The sequence below is a fragment of the Aythya fuligula genome, chromosome 8 (genome assembly GCF_009819795.1).
Source record: "Aythya fuligula isolate bAytFul2 chromosome 8, bAytFul2.pri, whole genome shotgun sequence".
Lineage (NCBI taxonomy): Eukaryota > Metazoa > Chordata > Aves > Anseriformes > Anatidae > Aythya > Aythya fuligula.
In genome coordinates, this window is record NC_045566.1 from 5,305,564 (window position 1) to 5,329,782 (window position 24,219).

General features: G+C 60.9%; 1 protein-coding gene across 2 annotated transcripts in view; it reads left to right on the forward strand.

Annotated features, from left to right (window-relative positions):
- Positions 1–5,196: 5,196 nt before the first annotated feature.
- Positions 5,197–24,219, forward strand: part of SSBP3 (single stranded DNA binding protein 3) — a 45,632-nt gene continuing 26,609 nt past the window's right edge. For both annotated transcript variants that reach the window (XM_032192129.1, XM_032192131.1), the window contains exons 1-4: positions 5,197–5,344; positions 5,558–5,630; positions 5,847–5,908; positions 6,243–6,327. In XM_032192129.1, coding sequence (XP_032048020.1) covers positions 5,289–5,344; positions 5,558–5,630; positions 5,847–5,908; positions 6,243–6,327 — 276 coding nt within the window. In that variant the 5' untranslated portion in view covers positions 5,197–5,288. The remainder of the gene's footprint in view (positions 5,345–5,557; positions 5,631–5,846; positions 5,909–6,242; positions 6,328–24,219) is intronic.

Consider the following 24,219-nt stretch of genomic DNA (forward strand, 5'->3'; position numbering starts at 1 on the left):
CGCCGGTGCCCCGAGCAGCTCGGCGACCCCACAAACAACGGGGACAGAGGGCTGGGCCCCGGCGGGGCCGGAGGCAATAAAACGCCGGGAATGATGCAGCAAAACAGGCCGGGGCCGCGTGGCGAGATAAATCATCCATGGAGGCACCGCGGAGGAGGAGGAGGAGGAGGATTTCTGCACCGGTGCTGTGCCGGGGGGCTCCGAGGCCCTGGCCAAGGCAGGAGCTCGTTCCCCATCTCCTGCCGTCCCCCTCGCTGTCCCCTTGGCGCGCGGCACGGCGCGGAGCTGCCAGGAGTGATAAAATGGCTGCCCCCCAAATGGATGGGGTTTATCGGGGAATAACCCCGGGAGGTGAAGCGGCCGTTGAGCCGGGGAGGAGTGAGGATAACGTGCACGGGGAGCCCAGCTCCAGCCCCGGGGGGCAGCGGGGATGTGTCCCATACCCCTCTATGCCCACCGTGCCCCCGGTTTTGGGGTGGCACAACCCCAAATGGTGCAAATGGGGCCGAGCCGAGCCCATGAGAAGGGGAGAAGGGGCCGGTGGAGAAACCAGGCGAGGTCGGCGTGCTGGTAGGTGCGAGGGCTTGCAGAAACCCAATTGCTTCTTCAGTTAACCAGCTTGGGGAGAATGAAGCTGAAGTGTGAAAAATGAAAGTGAAAAGATAGGAACCAACCCACGGCTATTTATTCTAAAAATACTGACCTAAATACTTAAGCGCACATATAAAAGTAGTTGTCTTTTCTGATTTCCTTTACGGACTCTCCTGTTTCGGCTATTATTTCGCTCAGAAACCAGAGGGTCGGGATTCTTGGGGGCACCCTTTGCGCTCTCAAGGAGTTTAATGAGTGCTCAGAGCCCCTCCAGGAGCCCGGCTTTGAGGTTTGGCTGTGCCGATGCTGCTGGAGGGTTGAGGTGCTCCGAGCAGCTCCCGTGCCACGGCTCCTCGTTTTGGCGAAGGCAGAGGCTGCAAGCACCACGGCACGGCCAAAAACGAGTGGGAGGAAGCAGCAGGAGGCTGGAGAGGTGCCCGACACACGCAGCACCCCGCTCACAACCCCAACAGCCCTCTGAGGAGCTGCAGGGGCGAGTTTCGGTGCCAAAAACCCCGCTCCCTACGCGGCGGAGTTGTCACCTCGGGACACAGCCCCTGGCTCGCTGCACCCAAAAACCAGCGGCTGTTTGCCTAAAAAATGAAGGTGCTGACATAAAAATACGCCCAGCAATGCTGAAGGGACGCTCCCGGCCCCAAAATGAGCGCCGCGGGCAGCTCCTATCAGGCGGGGACACATGGAAGGGGCGGCCGATAAGGGACTCAGCTGGTGGGAGAGGTGGGAGCGATACAGCCCGGAGCGGCGGCCGCGGGGAGCGAGGAGCAGGGCTGGGGAAATGAAAGGTGCCAGGAATAGCTAAAAATCCACACTTCTGGGGCTCCGGCTCTGGGCTGGAGTTACTCGCCCGAGCGCTGGTTTGAGCAGGGAGGGGATGCTTAATTGCAAAACGTCCCTCGGGGGGAGATGCAGGCCTTCCACGTGTGTTCGTCTCGTCTGCTAAGCCCCAGCAGTGCCAGCTCCAGGAGCACCAGGGGAAGCCCAGCACGGCCCAAGGGACAGCGGCTCCCGTGTGCCGTGTCCCTGCTCTGCCTTCTGTAGGGCCGCTGTATGGGGCGAGCAGAGCGCAGGTATCGTGGGTCCAGGACCAAAGGCACCAGGCAGGAGCTGCTGGGGGAGCGCTGCTGCGCTTTCCATTCACAGCCCATCTATTTTGCAATAACTTCACCGTGACGTTCCCACGTAGACAAGCCTAAGCTAGCATAGATAATGAAATGGGTTAAAGGAGACGGGAGGAGGGAGAGGAGAGGAGCCAGCAGCTCGTAGTAAATCAGGGAGAGAGCAGGGTTGCTTTACATTCAAGGACTCAGTGGCAGGACGAGTTTGGTTTATGCCGAGAGGCTCCGGGTTACCAGGACGAGGAGCAGCCCTGGAAGCCAGAAGCGTCCCTACAGCAGGGCTGCCGACCTGGCTGTGTGTCCATCGCACCCATCCCGCTCCTCGCCTTCCCCAAGTGCCTGCTCCACACGTGCCACCAGCACTAAGACCAGCAAAAGGCACCCGGCTCACCTGCGAGGCTCACAGAGGCGAAGTGGGTGGCAGGGGGACCCCAAAAGAGCCCCAAAAGAGCCCCCAGGCAGTGGGGTCTGCGCCAGGGGAAGGGGAAGGGGAAGGTGAAGGCAGCCCCAGCAGATCATGGACACCAGGGGACCTGCACGCGGATGCTCCCCCACCTTTGGCATGGGTTTCGAGGCAGTCCAAACAAGCTAATTAAATGCTGCTCGGCTTAATCAGAGCCATCGAACAGCAGTCAGAAGAAATTAATCCCGCGTTGTATTAAGATGCTGCTCGGAGTCGCGTTTTGGCACCTCGTCCCCGCTTCTCATCTTCTGGGGAAGGAAGAAGGACATCTGCGGGGAAGAGCGAGGGCGCAGCAGATGGCAGCGGGGATGATTCAGGGCCTCGAGGAAGGAGCTGCGACTCCAGCGGCGTCCCTGGGGAGGGGACGAGGAGGACGAGACACCTCTCCCTGCATCCCCCGGCCTCCCCACCCCGCTCCCGGCCACGACTGCACGGCCGCCGGGCGGGCAGGGATCCCCAAAAGACGATTAAATCTCACGGCGGCGGCGAGGCCGCGCTTCCCACAGCAGCTCCCTCCCGAACCTGCCCTTCCTGCTGCTCATCCCTGCCCACGGGGATCCCACAGCAGCCCTGGCCCGGCCTCCAGCAGCTCTCGGCGTGGTCGCTGCCTTCCCCTTGGGGTGCCTTTGTCCCCCCCGGGGGAGCCGGCAGCGTTTTCTCCTGCCTTCGGGGCCGTTTCGCTGGGTGATGTGGGGAGGGAGGCACCCCGGGCTGTGAGCCGGCAGACGGGTGGTTAAAGGCATCATCAGGCTCTTGGTTTGGGGTTTTAGCCATTTCTAATGCCTTCATGACTGCCATCCAAGGAAAAATCCCAACGGAGAGAGGCACGGGGTGAGGGATTCGGTCCACAGGCTGCCCTCAAAGCCTTGGGAGTGCTTGGTGCCACCTCCCGTGACCCGGCTAGACAGAGCCGCCGGCTGCGGGTGTTGGGATTTCTTTATTTTTGAATTTTCCTGTCATAACTTGCGTTAAAACTTCGCAGAGCCGCTTAATTGTGCTCTGCGGTGGCGAAGATATGAAATTAGTCTCCCTTCTGATCCTCGGCGAGGCCGGTCCAAAGCACCAGATTGTCATTTGCCCCGATCCCCTCACCACGGGGTCATGGCAGATGTGGGGCGAGGATGAATTCACACAGGACCGGGGTCCCCACCCTCGTCCTGGCATCGTGCTCTGCGTTTCCCCGTGCCGGGGAGGCGATATTTAGGATTTTCTCTTGGTGCCACTCGTGGGGAGGCTTCCGACCGGCCGCGCTTCTCCATCTCCCCTAGCAACAGCCGAGATGGGTTCAAGGGGAATAAATCCGGGTGAACGGGACTGGATGTGGAGCTCGATGCGCCTCAAACACGAGCAGCCACGGCTGACGGAGGGCGTTGCATTTAACGGGGATATTCAGTAAACATCTCCTGTTTACCATCATTTCCCTGGGGGGTCACACTTGGCTCACAGCCCCTCAGGAGGCCCCTCGTTATTTCCAACCCTGCCAGAACGCCACAGGAGCAGCGGGAGGACACAAAACCCGTGGTTTTTGTATCCCAGCTCTCATGTCTGTGCCCTGCAGCCCCTGACACCTTCTGGACCCCGCTGCCACCCAGCCAAGCCTCTCCACAGAGCACACCGCGTGCACCCAGCCAGGTTGTGCTCGCTCCTTGCAGCCCGGCTCTCAGACAACCCCAAACCCCGATAGCTGGGGACCTACCGCAGCGCACACCGAGCTTTTTCTCTCGGCATCCGAGCGAGTTGGGCCCTGCTCGGGCAGGTCCCGATGGCCGTGGGGATTCCCACGGGCGCCGTGGCGCTGGAGGAGTTCCTCCTACGCCCGGCGGCTCCCCGATCCCAAAACCCGGCCAGCCCCACAGGAGGCTCGCGGGGCTGCCCTGAGCCCTGCTCGCGCCACCCCAGCGCCTCAGCCCTCGCAGGACCAGGCTGGATTTGAACAACCGGCGTTTGTTAAATTTGGTTTTAACAACTGATGTTTATTAAACTCGATTTTAACAATTGTGACACGGCTGTGACAGGAGCCGTGGTTATGGGGTCGCAGCCCCACAGCGCCCAGACCCCCCCCCACAGCCCCTCAGGCGGCATTTAACACCCCCACAACACCACACACTCTCCATTTTACTCCATTTTATTCAATTTTATTCCGTTTTATTCCATTTCACTCCATTTTTACTCCATCTTTATTGTGTTTTTTTTTCTATTTTTAACCACACACAAGCGGCGGGGCCCGCCCGCGCCAGCCTCGCCCCGTCACCAAACGGCCGAAACCCGGCAAAGTTTCGCAGCGGGGCGACGGCCCGCCCGGCCCCTCGCCGCCCCTCGCGGCTCCCCACACGGCTCCCCCTCAGCCGCGGGCCGGCCCCAGCGGGCGGGCGGCGCCGTTACCGGCACCGGGGCTCCCCCCGCAGCCTCCCCCCCACCCCCGGGGGGCTCCCAGCCGAGCGCCGCGGCCCTGAGGCAGCGCCCGCCTCCCCCCCTCCTCCTTCTCCCTCCCCTCAGCGCCCGGCGGGCGGTTTCAAGGCCCCCCTCCCTCTGTCCCCCCCCCCCCCCCCCTCGGCGCCGACCAATCAGCGCGCGCGATGCGCGGCGGCGCCGCGCCTTAAAGGGCCAGCTCCCCGCCGAGCCCAGCCGGCCGCGGCGAAGGGGGCAGCGGGGCGGCGCTAGGACCCGCGCGGCGCCGCGCTCCCCCCCCCCCTCCCTCCGCGGGAGGCCGCGCGCGGGCGGGGAGGAGGGGGGGGTGGGCGCGAGCTTAGGGGCGTGGCCACTATCCGAGGGGGCGTGGCCACATCTCTCCCCGCCCCTTCCTCCCGGCGATTGGCCGCGCCGCCTGTCAGTCGGCGGGTGGGCGGCGCACGGTGCGGCCACGTTCGGCTGCGCGGCGGCGGAGCGGAGCGGAGCGGGGAGGCAGCGGCGGGGCCATGGGGGCGCGGCGGGGGCCGGCGCTCTGACAGCCCCGGGGGCGGCCAGCGGAGGAGCGGAGGAGCTGGGCAGCGGGCACAGCGAGGAGACCGGCAGCAGGAGGAGAGGAGGAGGAGGAGGAGGAGGAGGAGGAGGAGGAAGGCGAGGAGGGCGGCGGCGGCCCCCGCAGCTCCGCGCCCAACATGTTCGCCAAGGGGAAGGGCTCGGCCGTGCCCTCGGACGGGCAGGCGCGGGAGAAGTAAGCGGGAGGAGGATGGGAAAGATGGGGAGGAATTAAGGGGTGGGGGGGGTGCAGGGGGCGCTGCCCGGCTCCGGCCGCGGCTTTGTGCGGGGCGGCGGCTGCTGCTGCTGCTGCTGCTGCTGCTGGAGGTGGCGGCGGTGCTGGAGGTGCTGGAGGTGGTGCCGGTGCTGCCCGCCCCCTGCCCACGCCGCCGCTGCTGGGCTCTTGCAGGCTGGCCCTGTACGTCTACGAGTACCTGCTGCACGTCGGCGCCCAGAAGTCGGCGCAGACCTTCCTGTCCGAGGTGAGCCCCCCCCCCCCCCCCCCTCCCTCTCCCCTCCCCGCCGCCCTTTGTGCTCCGCCGCCCGGCCTCCATCTTGTGCGGGCGGCGGCCCCGGGGGGGTGTGTGTGGGGGGATCCCTGTGTGGGTATCCCTCGCTACGACCCCCCTTCCCCGGGTCCCTTTTTTCTCCCCTTTTCTCAACCCTCGGCCTCTCGCTCCCCCCCCTTCCTCCTGCAGATCCGGTGGGAGAAGAACATCACGCTGGGCGAGCCCCCCGGCTTCCTGCACTCCTGGTGGTGGTAAGTGAGCCCCCCCCGGCCCCCATGGGGTCCCTGTGGTTTATAGGGGAGGGGTTGGCTCCTGGGGAGCAAGGGGGTGGCAGCCCCAGGGGGTGGGGAGCATGGTTAAGGGAGCTGGGGGTGGGTGGTGGGGCTGGGGGAGCGCCCATATGGCTGGTTCCCACCCGCTGTGTTACCCACGCGGGGTCCCACAAGGTTTGGTGCCCCCCCCAAAACCACCAGGGGTTGTTTTTGGGGTGCTGGGTCCCCCCCGCCGGGCTGGGGGATGCTCAGCGAGCGCGCCGGGCACTTGGCGTCGGCATCGGCGGTAACCGGAGCTTTTTGTGCCGTGCAGCGTGTTTTGGGACCTTTACTGTGCAGCTCCCGAAAGGCGAGACACTTGCGAACATTCAAGTGAAGCCAAAGCCTTTCATGACTATGTGAGTAACAAGTTTCTAATCCTCGCGGTAATTACAGAGTTGGGGAGCTCGGGCTCCTTTCGGCGCGCCGCGAGCGAACGTAACCAACTGGCAAAAGCGTGTTTTTAACCAGCAGCCTCCTGGTTTGACTGAGCAGTATTTCATAATGTTGCAATTATGTAAATGAGCCCCGATACTTATCTTAAGCACTTAGAGGCATTCGGGCTCCTGGCAGAAGGGAGCAGGATTTTTTTTTTTTTGCACGGCAGTGGACAACAAAGCGTTGGCCGTGGCGGATCGGTGGCGATGGGTGTCGTGGCGTGTGGGCAGGCGCCGGGTCGCGGCTGGGAGGCGGGGAGGGAGAGGGGGGGATTCCCCCAAATGCCATCCCCTCCCCGTTTTCAGCCTCCCAAAACCTCGCTTTGGCTTTGGCAAGGCTCGGGGCTGCCTTGGCTGGCTGGGGATCCTCCCTCGGGAGGAGGCAGCGTGGAGGTAGGCGCGAGCTGCTGGCGGTGGTGCAGACCTGCCCTCTTCCCTCTGCGGTCGGTGCTGGGTTGTTGTGTTTTTTTTTTGCCTGTTGGTGCTGCGGGCTTCTGGTCCTTGTGCAAAACGTGGAGCAGGATGCTTGGAGGAGCCCCAGCTGTGCTGCTGCTGCTGGACCCGCTTTGCCACGAGTCCGCTTGGTGGAGCAAACCTTGAGGTGCCCCCAGCTCGCTGCTCTCCAGCCTGGTGGCTCTGGAGCCCCTGTTCCAGCACTGCCATAGGTGTGCAGCTCCTCGGGTGCCTGGTGGCAGCAGATGTGGCTTGTCCTCTGCAGAGGGCTTGCTGGAAGCCAGCAGATGCTCCTCCTCGCTTGGGATGCTCGGGGCCAAGGTGTTGTGCTCCCAAAAAGCGTCCTCGTCCCGTGGGCATGGAGCTTGTTGGCGCCGGCTGCGGTGGGAGCGGGGTGGGCTGCCCGCTCCCCTCCTGCTGAAGGCACCCAGATCTGCAGCGCCGATCTGCAGCGGGGAGGAATTTGAATCAAAGGATTAGTCACCTGGCTGTGGGCTTGGACTGGAGTCAAGCGAGTTGAAATGGTGTAGCAGGAGCTGTTTTTGTCTGCTCCTGGGAGCCTACGGTATGGAAACCATTTTTCCTCCCTTCCCCGCTCTCTCGTTGCCTCGACATGCCTGGGTTGAGCTGCTGGGAGATGCGCGAGGTTGGCTGGGAGCTGAGCCCTGCAGCCTGGCCCTTCCCCTCGAGGTGCCCAGGATGTGGTGGCTTGGTTGTCCCCTGGGGGAGCCGCTCCTGGTCTGTGCTGGGCGTCTGTCCGTCCGTCCGTCCGTCTGTCTGTCCCGTGGCCATCCCCCACCTCCCAGCCCCTGGCTGCGCCGCGCCGCTTCCTGCGTAGCTGGTTTGTATTTACTGGGTCAGGTTAAAGCTCTGAACTCCTGAACCGAGGGTGAGAGCGAGCTGACAGCCCGGGGTTTGTCAGCAAATCCATCAGGGCTGCTCAGTCCTCTGCTGAGCGCTGCCTGCCGCTTGCCCCTCGCGTTTTTGGGGCCAAATCCTGCTGCTTTGGGGCCTGGTTGGGCGGGGAGGCAAACACAGACCTTCAGGTAAGGAGATCCCCAGGTAAAGATGCCATCAGCAGCTGAGGCATGGTAATGCTACGTTCGCAGCCGCCTTCTAATAATATCTGAGGATTTAGTGTGTTTAGAGAAATTAATCTTTTTCAGCTTGGTAATAATCCCAACAATGGGCACGAGCGCATTAGGTGATGCGCATAAACTTCCTTAATACACGGTGCTGTGAGCTTACAGGGCAGGGACACAATCCTGGTTGGTTTTAATTCTCGCTGTAAGGCAGGTTTGCAGCAGCCCCAAGTGCTCTGCCTCTTGGGTTTCGCTGCGAAGACTGGGAGGGAGATTTTCAGCCCTCCGTTGGCTTCCCTGCACCGGTTTTTGTCCTGGTGGGCTCGTTTTGGCCCCAAAACGTGTGCTTGCGTTTGGCTGGGGATGCTTGTGGCGCTTTCCGAGTGTACTTTGCAGGGCAGGGACCTGCCGGGCTAAAACTTAAATATTGACCGAGGAGAGGAACCAGCTGATAAACGCGGCGGGTGAATAGCTCCTTGTTTTTTGGGTGCCGGCTCCTGGGACCGCGGCGCCGAGCCCCGCACCCGGGCGCATCCCGTGCGGGGTCGGGGAGCGCCCCAGCAGCCTCCCCACGCCTCCTGCGAGCCCCGGGCTGGGTGGACCGGTGAGTAATTTCATCTCTTGGTTGCGGTTTAAAAATATCCCGATCTAGGCCTTGCCCCAGATTCGGAGGAGGTGCTGTTGAAACGTGGCCAAGCCCAGCGCTGGCTGCGCCGCGGTCGCCCCTGCACGCCTGGAGCGTGGCTTTCGCTTCCCAAAAGGCGATGGGGTGGCTCTGTCCCCGTGGGCATGAGGCAGAGGGGGTGCCCCGAGGCTCCGGCTCCCCAAAAAAAGAGCCCTGGGGGAGCCGGGGGGCACGGGGAGCCCTGGTTTGGAGAGCTACGGGCTGTGGGAGCGGCGCTCCGTTAGCAGAGTGTAACCGTGGGATCTGCCTGCTGTGTAATTCCCAGTTTGTTTCCCAGCCTCGCTGTAGGAGAACTGTTGGGAGCAGCAGGACAGATTTCCGATCTCCCCCTCTGGTTTTTAATATTTAATTATTTTGGGGAGAAAACCCAACAGGCAGACCAAGGCTCGCCCTCTCCTTTGGGGCCGCTCGTTGGCTGCCGCGGGCTCCTGCTGTGGCTGAGGAGTTTCCCTTTCCCTTTTTCATCCCCAGGCGGGCTGTCAGGCTGCTGGGACGCTGCGTAGGGACTGTGGCCACTGGGAGAGTTGTGTTGGGATTGGGTCTGTGCAGGCAGAAGGGACACCGTGGTTTTGTCCCCAGTTATTGAGGTGCGTTGGTAGGGTCCCACCAGTCAGCATCTTCCACTTGTACCAGAGAAATTAAAACGCTCCAGGTCCCTACTGCTCCCCACCCAACTTTAAGGGCTTTACGGGCTGTCCTTGACCCGTAGCAATTTGATTTAGGGTTATCTTTATCACATTTATCACATCCTTCCCCAAGCGGGCAGCTTTCTGCTCCCATCCTCGAGCCCCGGGAGGTGTTCGGGGGGCGCCCAGCCCGGCTCTGCCTCCCCACCCTCCGGCAGCGCGGTGCCAACCTTATAGGGGATTTCAGCCCCCGTGTTGTCGGGGAATTGGCCGCTGGCTGGTTGCAGCTCAGCCTTTCAACACGGGGAAAGCCAATACAATTTGAGTTAGCGGTGATGACTGCCAGTTTAAATACCGCAGTGAATTTCTGTCAAAGAGCTAATACGCAGAAAGGGGGAATTGCAGCAAACTTGATCACCAGAACCACTTCAGTCGATTTTGGCCTCCGGCTACAGAAAATGAACTTAAATCTAGTTGACTGTTGCTACATACTTTTTGTGGGATTGCTCTGCTGGTGCGGCCAGCTCGGAGCGGGGCTGGGAGGAGGAGAGGAGGAGCAGAGTGGTGCCAGGGCCTTCTGCTTCCCCTCTGCTCCCCCCAGGAGAACCCGCACCCGAAAGATTTACGCAGCGGCGGCTTCGGGTTGCTTTCGGGCACACCGTGTGCTTGTTAGAGCAGGGCATTGATTTATTTTCTTTTTTAACCTCAGGGAAGCGACGCAGCTCTTCCTATAGAACTTTTCCTGTCTGGAAGGATGCTCTGGCACGGCAGCGGGGTGGCCGTGAGGAGGCCCCGAAGTGATGGGGAGCTCGGTGGCAGCGCCTGGCTGGGGGACAGCCAGGGCTCCTCCTCCTCTTTTTTTTTTTTTATTTTTTTTATTTTTTTCCCCAACATCTGGAACTTTTCCTGTAGGATTCGGATCTCGGCGAGCAGGTTTCCCAAGTCGGGAAACCTCCCAGGGCCGGGATGGCCACCAGGGAGGATGCTGCTGGGGGTGTCCTCTGGGGACAGGGCTCCGAACCCAGCCTCGTGGGGCTGGAGGGGCCTTCCAGCTGCGCTCGGGAGGTGATGCACACAAAAGGCTGGTCCCGTTGGAGCTGTTTGCCAGCCCCTCTCTGCCTCTGGCGCTGTCCCCAGGCTGTGGGGAAGCTTCCCCCTTTAGTCACAGCACATTGTGCCCTATATCCAGGTAGGGGGGTTGGTTTGGGGTCACCAACCCAGCCCAAGCTGTCTGCCTGCTCCAGGAGCACCAAACTGGTGCCCCAAGCAGCACCTGAGGCTTTTTACGTGCAGGAGCGGTGCAGTGGAGGCTGATTTTAAAGGTATTTCAGGGGAGAGCTGGTGCTTTGGGGCCAGACCTGGCGCGGTGCAGGGCTGTGGGGTGGGCATGGCTCTTTTTGGGGCCCTGCCTGCCCCCGTGGGGCTCCAGCGATGCTCCGGCCCCTCTTGGCACAGCTGGGCCCTCTCCAGCCCCGCTCTGCAGGGACAGGGATCCCCACAGGTAACCGGAGAGAGGAGTTTCCTCCCGGAGTGGCAGGCTGCCAGGAGCAGCTGCAAAACTCCAAATCGCTTCTTTAAATAAAAAAAAAAAAAAGGGAAAAAGAGAGAAATTCCCTCTCCCAGCAGCGGGCTGGGTTCAGCCTCCCCTCCTTCTCCAGGGACAGGTACGGCTTTGCCCCGCTGCGTGCGAGCACCCCTGCCCGCCCTGCCTCTCCCGGAGCTCTGGGTTCTTCTTTATTTTTATTTTATTTTCATTTTTTCGACCCCTCTCAGCGGTCGGTGCGGGGCAACCTCCACTTTTTGCACTTTGCGTGGCGCGGGGCGCCAGGAACACGCGGTTTCAGAGCGCCGCCTTCCCGGAGCTGCTATCGCTGGAAAAGCCAAGTGTGCTCAACTTGAGGTCAGAGCAGAGAGCTTATGTCTTAGTCTTTGACTGGGGAGCCTAAATATTTATCCTGTTCTGTCCCTAATGAAAACAAATTGTCAACAGTTGTTCAGTAACTGACTAAATTAAAATCTGTAATTAGTCAATTAGATTAAAGAGTTGGCACAACCTGATTGTATCATGCTGGTTAGGTTATTAAGAGAAAGGGTGTGATTTTTAATTACTGAATGCTAATTTTGACAGTTTCAAATGGAAACAGACGTTTTTCCCCCCCTCCACTCGGAGTGCCTCTGTAAAAGTAAGGCGCTGGAATGCGTTTTGTGTCAACAAATGGTGTGAAGATGCAAAGTTTTCTCCGGCTCGAACCCACCAGGGATTTCCACCGAAAAGTGGGGGCGGGATGGGGGAGAGAGGAAGCTGCCCGAGATGGCGCGGGGTTTTGGGTTCTGCTTGGCAAGGGGGAGGCCGGCTGGGTTTGGAGATGCTGGGGGTGCGTTTTGGGGTGGCAGGGGCGTGGGTGCCCCCGGGGCTGGGCAGCGGCGCTCGGTTGGCACCAGCAAGCGGCTGGCTAGCGAGGGGACGCACCGGAGCCTTTTTTTGTGCCTCTGCTTTCTTTTTGTTTTGCTTTCAACCCACCCGGCACCGCGAGAGGGGCCGGCTCTGCTGGAAACGAAGCCCAGCATGGTGAGGAGGAGGAGGAGGAGGAGGAGGAAGGCCGCGCGCGCTCCCATTGTCTGCCCCGCAGCCGCAGCCACGTGCGAGGGGACCCGCGTGCCGCGGCCCCCGGCTCCTCGCCGCCCTCCCCGCGGCAGGGGGGGGCTCAGCCCTCGGCAGATTTGTGGCTCTGGGCTCGTAAACCTGCCCCTGGCTTCCTGCCGGGGGTCCTCGCGCAGGAACAAAGGCGGCGGGGGCTCCTCGTGGTGCCCGGGGAGGGGGCCGAGCCCCCCAGGGCTGCCTCGGGGAGGTGGCGTTGGGTACGAGTGAGGCTTTCCTGTTCCCCTGATCATTTCCTTCCTCACCTTGGAAACTTGGATTTTCTCCTACCTTTTGTTCCATATATATATATTTTTTTATTTTTTTTTCTCTTTTAAAGCAGCCCCTGGCTCTATTGGAAACAGCTGCCGCGCCGCTCCTGGGAGCTGGGGCCCGGGCTCGGGCTCTTTCTGCTCCTTCAATCCTGCTCCCTGCTCTCTGCCCTCACGAATTAAACTGCAACCGGCTGCACAAACCCTTTTTTTTGTGCAGGGGCAGTAGCTGCAACCCTCAGCACATCCCACCCTGCTCCAGCCCAGCCTTCTCCCTGCTCCGCTGCTGCCGAGCATCGCGTGGGCACCTCCGTGGGGCCAAACCCCTGGGACGGGGGCGTTTTTGGGGTGTTTTTGGGGTGCCGTGAGCCCTCCTCGTGCCATCAGGATGGCGAAAGCCGTGCCCGAGGCTGGGCTGGTGCACGTGGTGCAGCCCTGTCAGGGAGGAGGCAGCGCAGCGGCAGGAGACGGGGGTGCCCGTGGGGAGTCTGGCTGCTGGATAAAAAATAAAATATACCCAAATAGCCCGTCCTGCACGCCCCAAGGAGACGGTGCTAATTGGGTTTCGTGTTTCCAGGCCATGGGAAGGGCTGGCACGGCCACCCCGAGCATCTCCTGGGGCGGTGCTGGCGGCTTCCCCTCGTGGGACGGGGCTGCTGGGTGCTGCGGGCACCACCTCGGGGGCAAAGGCAGCTCCCTCGCCCCCTTTTGGGGTGTGTGGGGGCCCCAAAAGGGCGCTGGGGGGCTGTGCCAGGAGGAAACGGCTCCTTCCTCTGCAGAGCAGCCCCGGGCTGCTGGGGGGAGAGAGAAAACGGCTCCTGTGCGAGTAAACAAATACCTCCCCGCGGGCTCGGTTGGGGCTTTTTTTTTTTTGGTGTTTTTTTTTTTTTTTGCTTTTTTTATTTTCCCTTTCGAAACCCCTGCTCGTGGCCGCAAGCGGCGGTGCCGGGGCTGTTTGCTGGAGGGGTTGGTGCCAGGAGCTGAGTTAAAAGCTTACAGACGGGTGGCTTTTTGGGGGGGGTTTCCAAATCTCGGGGTGGGCACCCGGCCCCTGGGGGACCCTGGCTCAGGCAATGTCCCTGTCCCCAGGCTGTGGGAGCGACCCGCAGCCTCCTCGGGACAGGGGGAGGAAGGGGCAGGAGCCCCCCAGGCACAGCGGGTGCACATTTTCCCCACATCCACCCCATTTTTGGGGGCTGGGGGGCTTCCCGGAGCCCCCCGGCGCTGCGTGAGGCCCTGTCACCACAGCCTGCGGTGTCAAGATAAAGTCCAAAGGAAGACCTCTGGCTGTGTCTTAAGCTAACATTTTCTTTCTAATTTTTTTTTTTTTTTAATGTTTCTGCATAAACCCTTAAACATTTGATCTCCAGCGTCTCTCCTCCCAGGGTGCAGCAGCTTTCTGTAGTGAAAATGAGCTCTTGCTGCCCGGCCCGGCCGCCTCTCGCAGCTGCTGGGTGGTTTGGTTTATTAGTAGGATTTTTATTTTATTTTATTTTTTCCCTTGTCCGTTTCTTCCCCGGTTTTCAACCAACCTCTCCGGGCTGGGCTCGCACCTCATTGCTGTTTGTTGTGGATTCAGAGAGAGCTTCCAAAGCCGAGGATGAAGGATGCTCTGCGGCAGCCCCTGCGCAGGAGACCGGCCCCGCGGAGAGCCTCGAGCCCTCCGGCCGCGGCGCGGTGCTGATGTTTGCTCCCCAGAAGAGCTAGGGGAGAGTCAGCAGGCTGCTGCTGGTGGTGGTGGTGATTTTTTGGGTGGTTTTTAGCCTATAAAATGCTGCTGTGTGCAGGAGGGAAGGGGCAGGGCGCTTCCTTGTAGGCTCCTGGCTCCCTGGCAGGGTGTGAATGACTCCAATCCTTCTCCACCAAGCTTTCCTTTTGCCCAGTGATGCCCATGGATGTCTCAGCCCTGCCCTGGAGGATGGAGGCGAGTCCTCCAGGTGCTGCTGAGCTGCTCAGCACCGGCGTTGCTCTGGTTTTGTATCTCCCTGGTGTTTTGCCTGTGTTGCTGGTGGCTCCTGGGTGCCCAGGGGAGCAGAGCGGCAGCTCTGGGGGTGTGAGCTCCTTCCCAAAGGAGCAGCCTTAGGGCTCTGGCAGCAGGGACTTCTTCCACCTCTGGGCACAGCAGGCTTGAGGACAATTCTCCATTTAAAAAAAAAAACAAAACAATTGCAGTTTTGTCCTGTGCTGACGATGCCCAGGTGCTTCAGGCCTTCGCTGTTCTCCTCTCGGAGAGGAGGTGCGAGCTGGGGCTCTTTGCCTCATTAAAAACCCATTTGCTTGCTTGTCCCGGAGCCCTTCTGGGTGTCACGGCGTGTCCTGACAGCTCGTCCGTCCTCACCTGCAGCCATCGAGGAGTTTTCAACGCGACTTCCACGCGGCCTTTGTACTTGGATTGCTCCGCCGTGCCGCACAATGGCTTCTTTGTCATCACGCCAGCTAATTAATTTTAACTTTCACTGGTGCTTCAGCAGGGTAGGCTGCCCGCCCGCTCCATTTGAAGCTTCCCCATCATGTGCAGGGTTCTCCTACCCCTCGGACTTGTTGCTGGGAAGGAGCGAGGCCGGCCGGCCCCACTGGTGCCCTCCTCCAGCAGGAGCTGCCCTCGCGTGTGCATCCACTGGGGGCCGTGGGGAGGGCTGAGGAAAGCCATTAGGAGGCCGTGCTGCAGGAAAGTTGTCTCCGGTGGCTTATTTCTCCTGGCTGGCAGCTGGAGGTCCCCACGGAGAGCATCCTCTGATGGAAATTACAGGGTTTTTGCTCCCCGCCTGCTGGCTGCCAGCGCGAGGACCCGGGGAGGTGAGCGCACCACGGGCATCCTCGGGACAAAAGCCCCGGGTGCATCACCCCACCAGGGAGCTCGCTCCGGGCAACGTGGGCGCAGTCAGATTTAACCAGTATTTCTGGAGGGTTGGGATGTTTTTGTGTGAAAATCAGGAGTTTTCCCCAGGATCCGTGCGCCGACCTCTGCTCCCCACGTGCTGACACCGAGCTGGGTGCCGCGGCGTCCACATCGCGGCCGATGGGGGAACCTCGTGCCAGCAGGAGGAGGGCCGGGGGCTGTGCGTGCAGAGCCAGGAGCTTAATTTGAGCGGATGGGTTTTGTCTGCACGGCGGCGGAGGGGAGCTCCCCTCGGCTCCGGGTGGGAACGGCGGCGGGTCAAGGAATATGAAATTGATGCCTTTGTGTTTAATCTGGTTATAAGGACAGCTATTAGAGATAATGAATTTTGCCTGTCCCCGTCGTTGTAATACAAGAACCTAGATGTCTTTCAACGCGGGGAAGGTCACTCCTCTTTATTTCGGGTTGTAAATTTGGCCGGTTACAGATGTTTGGCGTTGATATGCGGAGCTAATCAAGTTCCCCCGCGAGGTGCAGGGCAGTAGGAGAGCACCCCCGGTGCGTGGGAGCCCTTTGCAAGGCTGGCCTGGCCACCAGGCAAGCAGTTTTGCATGGCCCCTTGCAGCTCCTATTATTATTATTATTATTTTATTTTTGTTTTTACTGGAAGTTTGCGTTGTCCTCGAGCTGTGAGCACGGGGTCCCGGCTTCCCAACGCCGACCTCGTGCCGCGGGGATTTGAGGGGCTCTGCGGGGATCCCTGCGCCCACCCCGAGGCTGGGAAGGGGGGCGAGGAAACGAGGGCCCCGTGCAGCTGCAGCACGTGGCTGAGGCGCTCAGCACGAAGCCTGCTGAGCGTCCAAGCCTCGACGCCAGCAGCCAAGCAGCTCCCGGTGCTCCTCGGCGAATCCCTTCCCTCGAGCATCTCCTGCTCCCGCTGCCAGCGGAGGCTTCGCCTTCCCAAACGAGACCCTGGCTGCAGGAATAGGGGCACGGAGCAGATGCTGGGGGAGCCTCCACGTCAGGCCGGGCGTGCAGCCCGCTGATAAGCCCCCGGCACCGCTCCCCTCCTTATCCCCAAGCCCCCCCAGCAGCACGTGCTCCTCTGCCTCCCCGGCCCCGCTTCCCTCCTCTCCTCCAGGCGTTTCTCCCCCCCTGCGCTCCTGATTTATGCTGCTCCACATTTTCTCCTCGTCTCCGTGCCTTTTTCTCCCCTCCCTGGTGTTGTTTCCCCCCTCCTCGTGCTGCCTGGGCATTGCCTGGCTCCTTTTTTTTCGTTGTTCCCAGTCCCCGTTTTCCCAGATGGGTGCAGCGTTCGGGGCTCCCTGCTTTTGTGCATTCACCGTGGGGTTTTATCCACCCTCCTGGGATGGAGGCAAGCTGGAAACCCCCAAAATTCTCTGGGATGCTTCAACTTTGCTCCTTTTCCCGAGCAAGAAACCCCTGGGGTGGAGCACAGCTCATCGCTTCCCCCTCCCCTCCCACCCCTCACGCACCCCAGCTCGCTTTTCCCCGCGGCAGGATGAATTCCTGGAAAACCTCCCCCAGATGACAAAACCCCCTAAACCCCCCAGATGACAAAACCACCGGGTTTTACCCTCGTTCAGGGCGGTGGCAGCGAGGGGGCTGCTTTTTATGGGGCCACACCGTGGAGCTCCAAACCTCACCGGGGAGGGGACGAGGAGCCGGGGCGCAGCGCCGGCCATCTGTCCCCGCGGGGCCGCCGGGGGTAGTAAAAACTTCTTTTATTTTTTTCCCTTTTATTTATTTTTTTTTTTGCTTTGTTTGTCCCCATTTCATATGCGCAACCCTTTTTTTTTTTTTTTCCCTTTTTTTTCTCTTTTTTTTTTTTTTTTGCATTGCCTTGCCAGGCACATAGAAAGTTTGCCGGGTTTCGCCTGCGCGTGCATACGCTGAATAATTTTCTGAGCCGCCTGGAAGGGAGCCAGGGCGGCGTGCAGCGAGCGGGGAGCCTTCCCGGCCGCCTCTCCTTTCCCTTCATTTTCCTCAGCCGCCCCCCTCGGGCCCCACCGGGTCGTGCCATCGCCGTTACCCCATTATATTTTCCTTTCATTTTCCCCCCACCCATCACCACCACCACCTTATTTCTTTCTTTATTTCTTTATTTTTTCCCTTTGGCTCCCGAAAGGGTTAAAAATTATGGGGAAGTTCAGCTCGCACTTGCAAGATATGGTTGCCTTAGCAACAGGCCTCCTAATCTGGTAGGTGACCTGAGAGACTGTGGAAGATGCAGGGCTCGCTTTGGCATTTCATTATTTCATGAGGCTGCGGCTCTCCAGCTGCTTGGCTCCCGGCGCCCGGCGCCGCGGGCATTCCTCGGCACGGCCCCCCCCAAGCCCGGGTTGCCCCCGTTGCTCCTCTTCGGGCTCTGGTTTGTTTTTTTTTGGGGAAGGTTTTCCACTGGGTTGGAGCGGGGCCCGATAGCCCAGGTGGTGGCTGTGATGTTTTGGGGTGGTGATTCGGGCTTCCTGCCGTGCTCAGCGGGGTGTGTGATGTGTGGCCCCCTGTCTGCAGCTGTAAATGTGCCCACAGCCCCTGCTGAAACCCCAGGAACCCCAATTCCCTCGTCCTGCCCCAATCCATCCCTCCTTATCCACCTGGAGCTGGGGCTGGAGCAAAAAAAAACAACACAGTGGGGCGCAAGGAGAGGGCAGGAGGAGGCGGTAGGAGAAGTGATGCAGTGAGATGTCCCCATCCAGCAGCGAGTTGGAAACATTTTGGGGAAGAAGAGCTGGTTTTGGGGCAGCACAGAGCAGGGCAGTGTTTCTATGGCCACTGCAGGCTTCTGGATTTTTTCTGATGGCAACCTCCCCAAAGCTGGCTTCTCCCCGTGCCGTTTCCCTCGCCGTCGCGAGCACCCGTGCAGAGCTGCAGCTGAAGAAGGGACGCCAGCAAACTCCCTCACCGATTTTTGGCCTCGCCAAGCCCTCGAGGCCGGGCACGTGGAGCTGTGTGCGTGCACCCCAGGGCAGTTTGAGCCCCGCCAGCTCCTCCTGGCCGTGCGTGGAGCAGGCGCCTGGCTCCCCCCGACCCCTTTTGTGCCCCGGCAGCTGCGTGCGGACACGGGGAGGGGGGGGAGCAGCCTTTGTGCGTCTGCAGCCACAGCCCAGCGAGGCTGGGCTGGGCTGGAGGTGCTGATCCGTCAGCTCGGGGCTTTGCTTCACCCCCAGACGAGGCTTTTTGTCCCTTACAACCGAGCTCTGCAGGAAGCAGGCTGCGATGCCCAGATGTAGGGCTTTGCAGCGCGGCTCGGGGTGGCGGCTTCCACGGGGAGGCAGGAACCAGGCTGCAGCCACCGTGCCGGGAAGCGGCACCCCTATAGGGTGCTGTGTGCTCAGGCCCAGCTCCTGCAGCTCGGAGAGGCCCCGCGGCTCCACCTCCAGAGCAGAAAGCAAAAGCTCGTCGCGCTGACCCGGCCAGGCGCTTCCTGCCGGCGCTATCGCGCGGCTCAGCGGGGCCCCGCTGCCTCCAGCAGGACGGGGCCGTGCCGAGGCCCCCACGGCAGGCAGAGTGGCACCCACAAAGCTCTGGTCCTCGTCTCGCCCCCTGCTTTCATCTCATCCCCATGTCCCTTCCCCTTGGGGCACGCCTCTCCCAACCCCCTGCCCTCCTTCGAGGGCGCCCCTCGGCGAGCCGGGGATGAGCGATCAAACAGGAGAAAATCCAGGCGAGGGAGCAGAATCCCTCGAAAGCCCTCGTTTTGATCGCTTCATCCCTTTTTTTCCCCTCTCTCCCCGCTTCCTGAGGCTTGCTGGGATTTGTCCCTCCCGACGGGGGGGTTTCCAGTGGTCAGCCTGGCGCTCGCGGGTGGCAACCGGGGGCTGTGTGGAGCGCTGCGCCCTGGGTGCCGAGAGCACCCCAACCACGGGCTCACGCCTGGTTTGAAAGGGAAAAAACCTCCAAATTCCCAGGGAAAGGGAAAAAAAACCACCCCGCCGCCTCCCCCCCGCCTCCGCCCTTGCGAGGAGCGGCTCCGTGATGGCGGCTGGGAAGCGAAGCGGCGAGTGCTGTGCGTGCCATCTGCTGCGCTGGGAGCCGGCAGCCGCCTCGCCGGGGGGCTCAGCGCTGCCCCCAGCACCCGCTCCTGCAGCCCCCGAGGCTCCCCGGCCCTGGGGTGCACCCGTTTGGGGCGCAGCCTCTGCACCCCGTGGGGAAATGCTTTCCCCAGCAAGGGGAGACGTGGGGCGGTCTCCAAAGAGGAGCGTTTTTGGGGTTGTGGCTGGGTTCCCCCTCACCCTCCGGGCACAGCGGGGCTGGCGGTGTCCTCGGCTGCTGGGGGGCTGCAGCCTCCTGGGGAGGAGCCTCCTGGGGCTGGCTTCTGGCTGATTTGCCATCAGTTTGGCCAAAAAGGCTGCAAACATCCCCAAAATGTGTGTGCTCCCAGCTCCAGAAGCTGGGAGGTCACTTCTGGCTGCGCGCACGGCGGTTTTGCAGCACACAGTCCCGAGTCTTGGTTCCCCCGTGAACCTGCTGGCCCTGAAGCTCAATTTATTTCGTTTTCTGCTGGGGAAGGTGCTCGGAGCAGGCACCCGCAGCCTCTCCCGGTGCTTCAGCCTCCCCTGTGCGCCGGCTGCCTGAGCTGGCTGCAGCACAGCCCCGGCGCTTCCCTGCGCCGGCGATATAAAAGGCAGCAGAGGAGTGGGTGGGTTGAGCGCGGGGAGAAGGAGGCGCCTTCCAAACACAACCAGAGGGCCCTTGAGGAGAGCTGGGAAACCTGAGGACGCCTGAAGCCGCCGGGGAACACGTGCTGCGAGCCGAAGGCGAGCTCTCGGCGCCTCTGACACAGGATTTGGTGGTGCCCTGGGCTGGAGAAGGCTCCGAGCCCCTGCTCAACCCCGTGGACCCGTCCAGGTCCATGAATCCCCCTCGCTGAGCCCCCACTCCCATGCTGGTGCTGGCTCAGCACCCGGCCCTACACCTTTGGGCACCGTCCCAACGGGGGGCACCATCCCAAAGGGCACCCCCATGGGGGGGTGCAGCCCGTGGCGCGGCGGCGACCCCCGAGCAGGGCAATCAGAAATTCGGTAATTGGGCTGGAACAATTATTTTTGGCTTTTGCAGAGGGAAACGCTATAAATAATCACCCTGCAAGCTCGCACGGTGACTTTGCAGCGCGCACGGGGTTGGTTTCTTTTTTTTTTTTTTTTTCTTTTTCTTTTTTTTTTTTTTTTTTTCTTGCTGCCGTCCAGCTCGCTTTTTATTGGCAGCCGGGAGTGCGACACTTTATCTCCAGAAAATGCAATTTGAATTGATTAAAGCAGCGCCTGCCATTGGCCGGAGCAGCCGGAGCCAAACTTTCTGCAGAAACGGTTACGTTTTCTCAGAAGCTGCCCCGGGAGCGGGGACGCGTGGCTCAAGCCCCCCCCGAAAACCAGCTGAGGCGGAGAGCACGCCGAATATTTCGGTGAGATTCATAGGGTCTGAGGCAAACTCTTGTCAGGCAGTTCCTGCGCCCCTCTTCGTTGCCTCCTCATCGTCGGGGAGCGAAGCAGCAAACAAAGGATGCTGAGACGGGGATGACCGCCCTGGAAGAGCTCGGCAAAAGGTGGTGGGGAGATGGGCGCGGGGCTGCTCGGAGGAAAAGCAGAATTTGGTGGTGGTGGCGGTGGTTTTGGACACACTTCTGTACCTGCCCCGCTCTGACTGACCCACTTGAGCAGCCTCGAGGCGGTGAGGGCTTCCTGGAGCTGCTGAGCCGGGCTGGATTTGCCCCAGAGGCTGACCTGGAGGTGAAAGTCTCGGGATCCCATTACCAATCCCGCCAGCTACCCAGTCACCCATCCTAATACGCTCTAATACACTTGGGAGCCACCTCACAATGGCGCGAGCCGAAGAAAACAGCATCTAGTGCACCTTCTTTTGTAAGCCCTCTGTCGCATCTCAAATAAATTTGCATCTAAATTGACAGGCTGCTTTTAATGCCTGTATGGCGCTTAAAGGCCCAGCTTCCCGGCGAGGTGAGCGGGGAGCACGGGCCCTGCCCGGGTCCCTTCGGAGCAGGGGCTGAGGGTGCCGTGGGTCTGAGCAGAAACTTGGCCTTCCCTTTTTTTATTTTAAGGTGTTGGGGACACTCGGTGCCAGATCGCTCCCTGCCCGGCCCCTCAGCCCCCGACCTGTGCAGGGACGAAGGTGGGGAGCACCACATGGGTCTCAAAAGGTGCTTCACCAGGGAGAACTTCCCTTTCTGTTGGATTAATTTGGGATACCCGGCACAGCTCCTGGTAGAGGGCACTCCTGTAGCCCCCAGGATGCTCTCGTGGCCTCGTGCAGCTCGGCATTGAGCAGGGTCCTTGGGTGCCTGCTCCAGGGGCCGCAAACCAAACGCGTGGGGAAGGCCGCCCGGTGCCCCAGCAGCCTCTCCGTGGCAGCTTTCCTTCCCCATCCATGATTTATTCCCTTCTCTGCAAAACAAACTCATTGGCGGGCACTGATCGCAGCGTTACAACGAGGTGCTGGGTTCGTGCCCGACCCGAAATACTCAAAAAAAAAACAGCCCGGGAAGGGCTGCGGGCGTTTTTCTGAGCCACGGGGGGCTGGATCCTGCGGCTTGGTGGCTCTGCCCTTTTGGGGCCGCCCCAAGGGGTGCGAGAGGGCGCCGAGAGCAGCACACGGAGGAGGTTTTGGGAGAAGCAGGAGCAGGAGCAGGGCCCCGCGTGCTGGGAAGGGGCTGGGAGCGCGCGGCGGGGCCGGGAAGTTGGCGGGGAGGAGGGCGAGGGAGGAGACGGCGAGTCGGAGCCGTGTGTGTCAGGATGGAAATAACTGTCAGCCCCATTCAATCTGTCGCCTCGTTCCCGGGGGACAATTGCAAAACAGGATTACTGGTACTTAAAAATTCATAGAAAACGTTTCTTATCACAACGTCATAATTGTTATGACTCAGAAGAGTAGAATTGCCATTTTCCTGTGCCTTTTTTTTTTTTTTTTTCTTTTTTTTTTCCCCCCTCACTTTTGTTGCGCGCCGAGTCCCCTAGCTGCAGCTGCAGCATCATAAAAACAGGGCGACGCTTTATTTTATGCTAACTGCTGCATTTGACTTGAAAATGACGTCCCACTGGGTCTTGTGGTCAGCACATTACGGCGTGATTGATGGCTGTCAGAGCGGCGGGCGCTGGCAGATTGCGATGGGTGGAGGAGAACAGATGCCCGCTGACTTCAGGGGCTTAGCGGAGCCCGGGACCGAGGCGCACGCTGGAAAACAAAAGCAGATGGGAGGGCTCTGCACGGGCTGACTCCTCTCCTCCGGCTGCCTGGCGGCGAGGAGGGCTCACGTCGCTCTCGGACCCGGCAAACCGCGGGTGAGCCGAGCGCCGAGCTGGTTTCCATCCCGTATTTCCACCTCCTGCTCCTACAAAGGGTTTGGAGAGCCCCCGTGCTCCCCTTTCCCTCCCCTCCCCTCTTGCTCTTCTCCCCGCCAGCCCTGGGGTCCAGCCGAAAGCCGGGCAGGCTGCTGCCGTCTTCGCCGCTCGCCGTGGCATGGCAGGGTTAACGGGGAAATTAAATTTCACTGCTGGTTTTCAATTAATTGAATCATCAGCGTGGGTAACGGGAAGCGGCGGTATCAGCATGTATTGGATATGGGGCTTTAAGTCAGCGCTTGCTGCGCCGTCTCGAGCGCTAGATCTGGGCGTAAGGGATCGCTGACTGATCCCCGGCGGCTGTGGCCGCGGCACGAAGGCTCCTGCCACGTCCTAAAACGCCGGGGTCGTGAAGTGGAGCTGCTTCATGGTGCGCCCCTGTGCCGTGGGTGCTCCCCACGGTGCTCCCGGGTCACGCTCAGAGCAAGCCCCAGCCACCGGGGCTTCTCCTCCTGCGGGCATCTCCAGCCCCGGAGTTGCTTCTCGTGGCCCATCCATCCCTAAAAACTTTAGGGTTTCTCCCAAAGGAGAGGCAGCACCGAAACCATCTCCTGCGGGGCTGTGGGTTAACGGAGGGCTGCTTGGAATGAAAAAAAGGGAAAAAAAATAAAAAACTTGTGGTTGGTGTGGAGCTGCTGCCAGGTTTTCACCCAAGCCGCGTTTCTCCGTGCTACCCTACTAACCTGCTATTCCCCTCGATGGCTCTTTACTCCGGAGAGCGCGGTTCTGTAAATTACCCTCTGAGTGCATCCGGGCAGTGTAGGGCCGTGGCTGCAGCGGGGCGCTTCAAGGCGAAAATCTCGGGGCTGCTTAACCAGCTGCAGCCTCTGAGGAGCTGTCTCGGCGTGAATATTGATCCCGGGGTTTAACCCTGCTCTACCCGCCCTTCCCGAGCTGCCGAACCTACAAACCAGCTCGGGATGGGCTTTGGGGGAAGCCAGGTTTCACCTCCCTGGCCTGATGATGGGAAAAATGCGGATTTGGGGATGAATTTTGGGGGAGGATGGGTGAACATTTGGCACTTTGGGGCTGCCATAGATTAGGGCCAAAGAGCTTGTCCCGATGCAGCGATCCGGACCTGGCGCTGCCGATCGAGGCTCCCCTTTGAGGAGCGGCACGTGGCGGGGGAGCACCCGAACCCGCTGATTATCTCCGCTCGTTATGTCCCTAATTGCGTGCGACGGGCCATATGTTCTCCGCGGGGAGAGCGCCGCAGGTGGGGCTGGGTGCTCCTGAAACCTCTCCCTCCTCTTCCTGAGCCAAAACTCCCCTCGGTCTGAGCGTGCTGTGGGTTTTGGTGCCGCCGCCCACCTCGCCGTCCCCATCCCTGGCTAATTAAAGGACGCTGAGCGTGGCTCCATCATCCCCACCTCGCTCCAGACCTTCCCGCAGCGGCTTCGTGCTCTGTGGTGCTTCACCTGCCGCCTTCTCCAGCCCCCGGTGGGTTTTCCCCACCCGTTTTCCTCCTCTCCTCCCTCCGGCCAAACCCCAAAAGTTATGGGGTGGCCCAGCTCGTGTGCCCGGGGTGGCTCCGTGCAGCCCCGGTTCCTGGCAGGCTGCAGCCGAACCAAATCCCAGCAAAGCGACATTTATTGGCATAGCCCTGAACTTCATTTCAACAGGGCTCTGCTGGTTAAACAATCATTTGAGCCATAAACCAGAAGCCCTTAATTAAGGCTAATTATTTTCTGCGGTGGATCCGTGCAGGGGCTGGGCAGCACCGGGGCTCCTCTGCCATGAGCCGCTTGCGTGCCCAGCCCTCACCCGGCCCCGGCAGCTCAGGGACTGCTCCCCAGTAGGGCCAGCAGGACCCCGGGCATTGTACAGGGTCTCGACTGCTCGT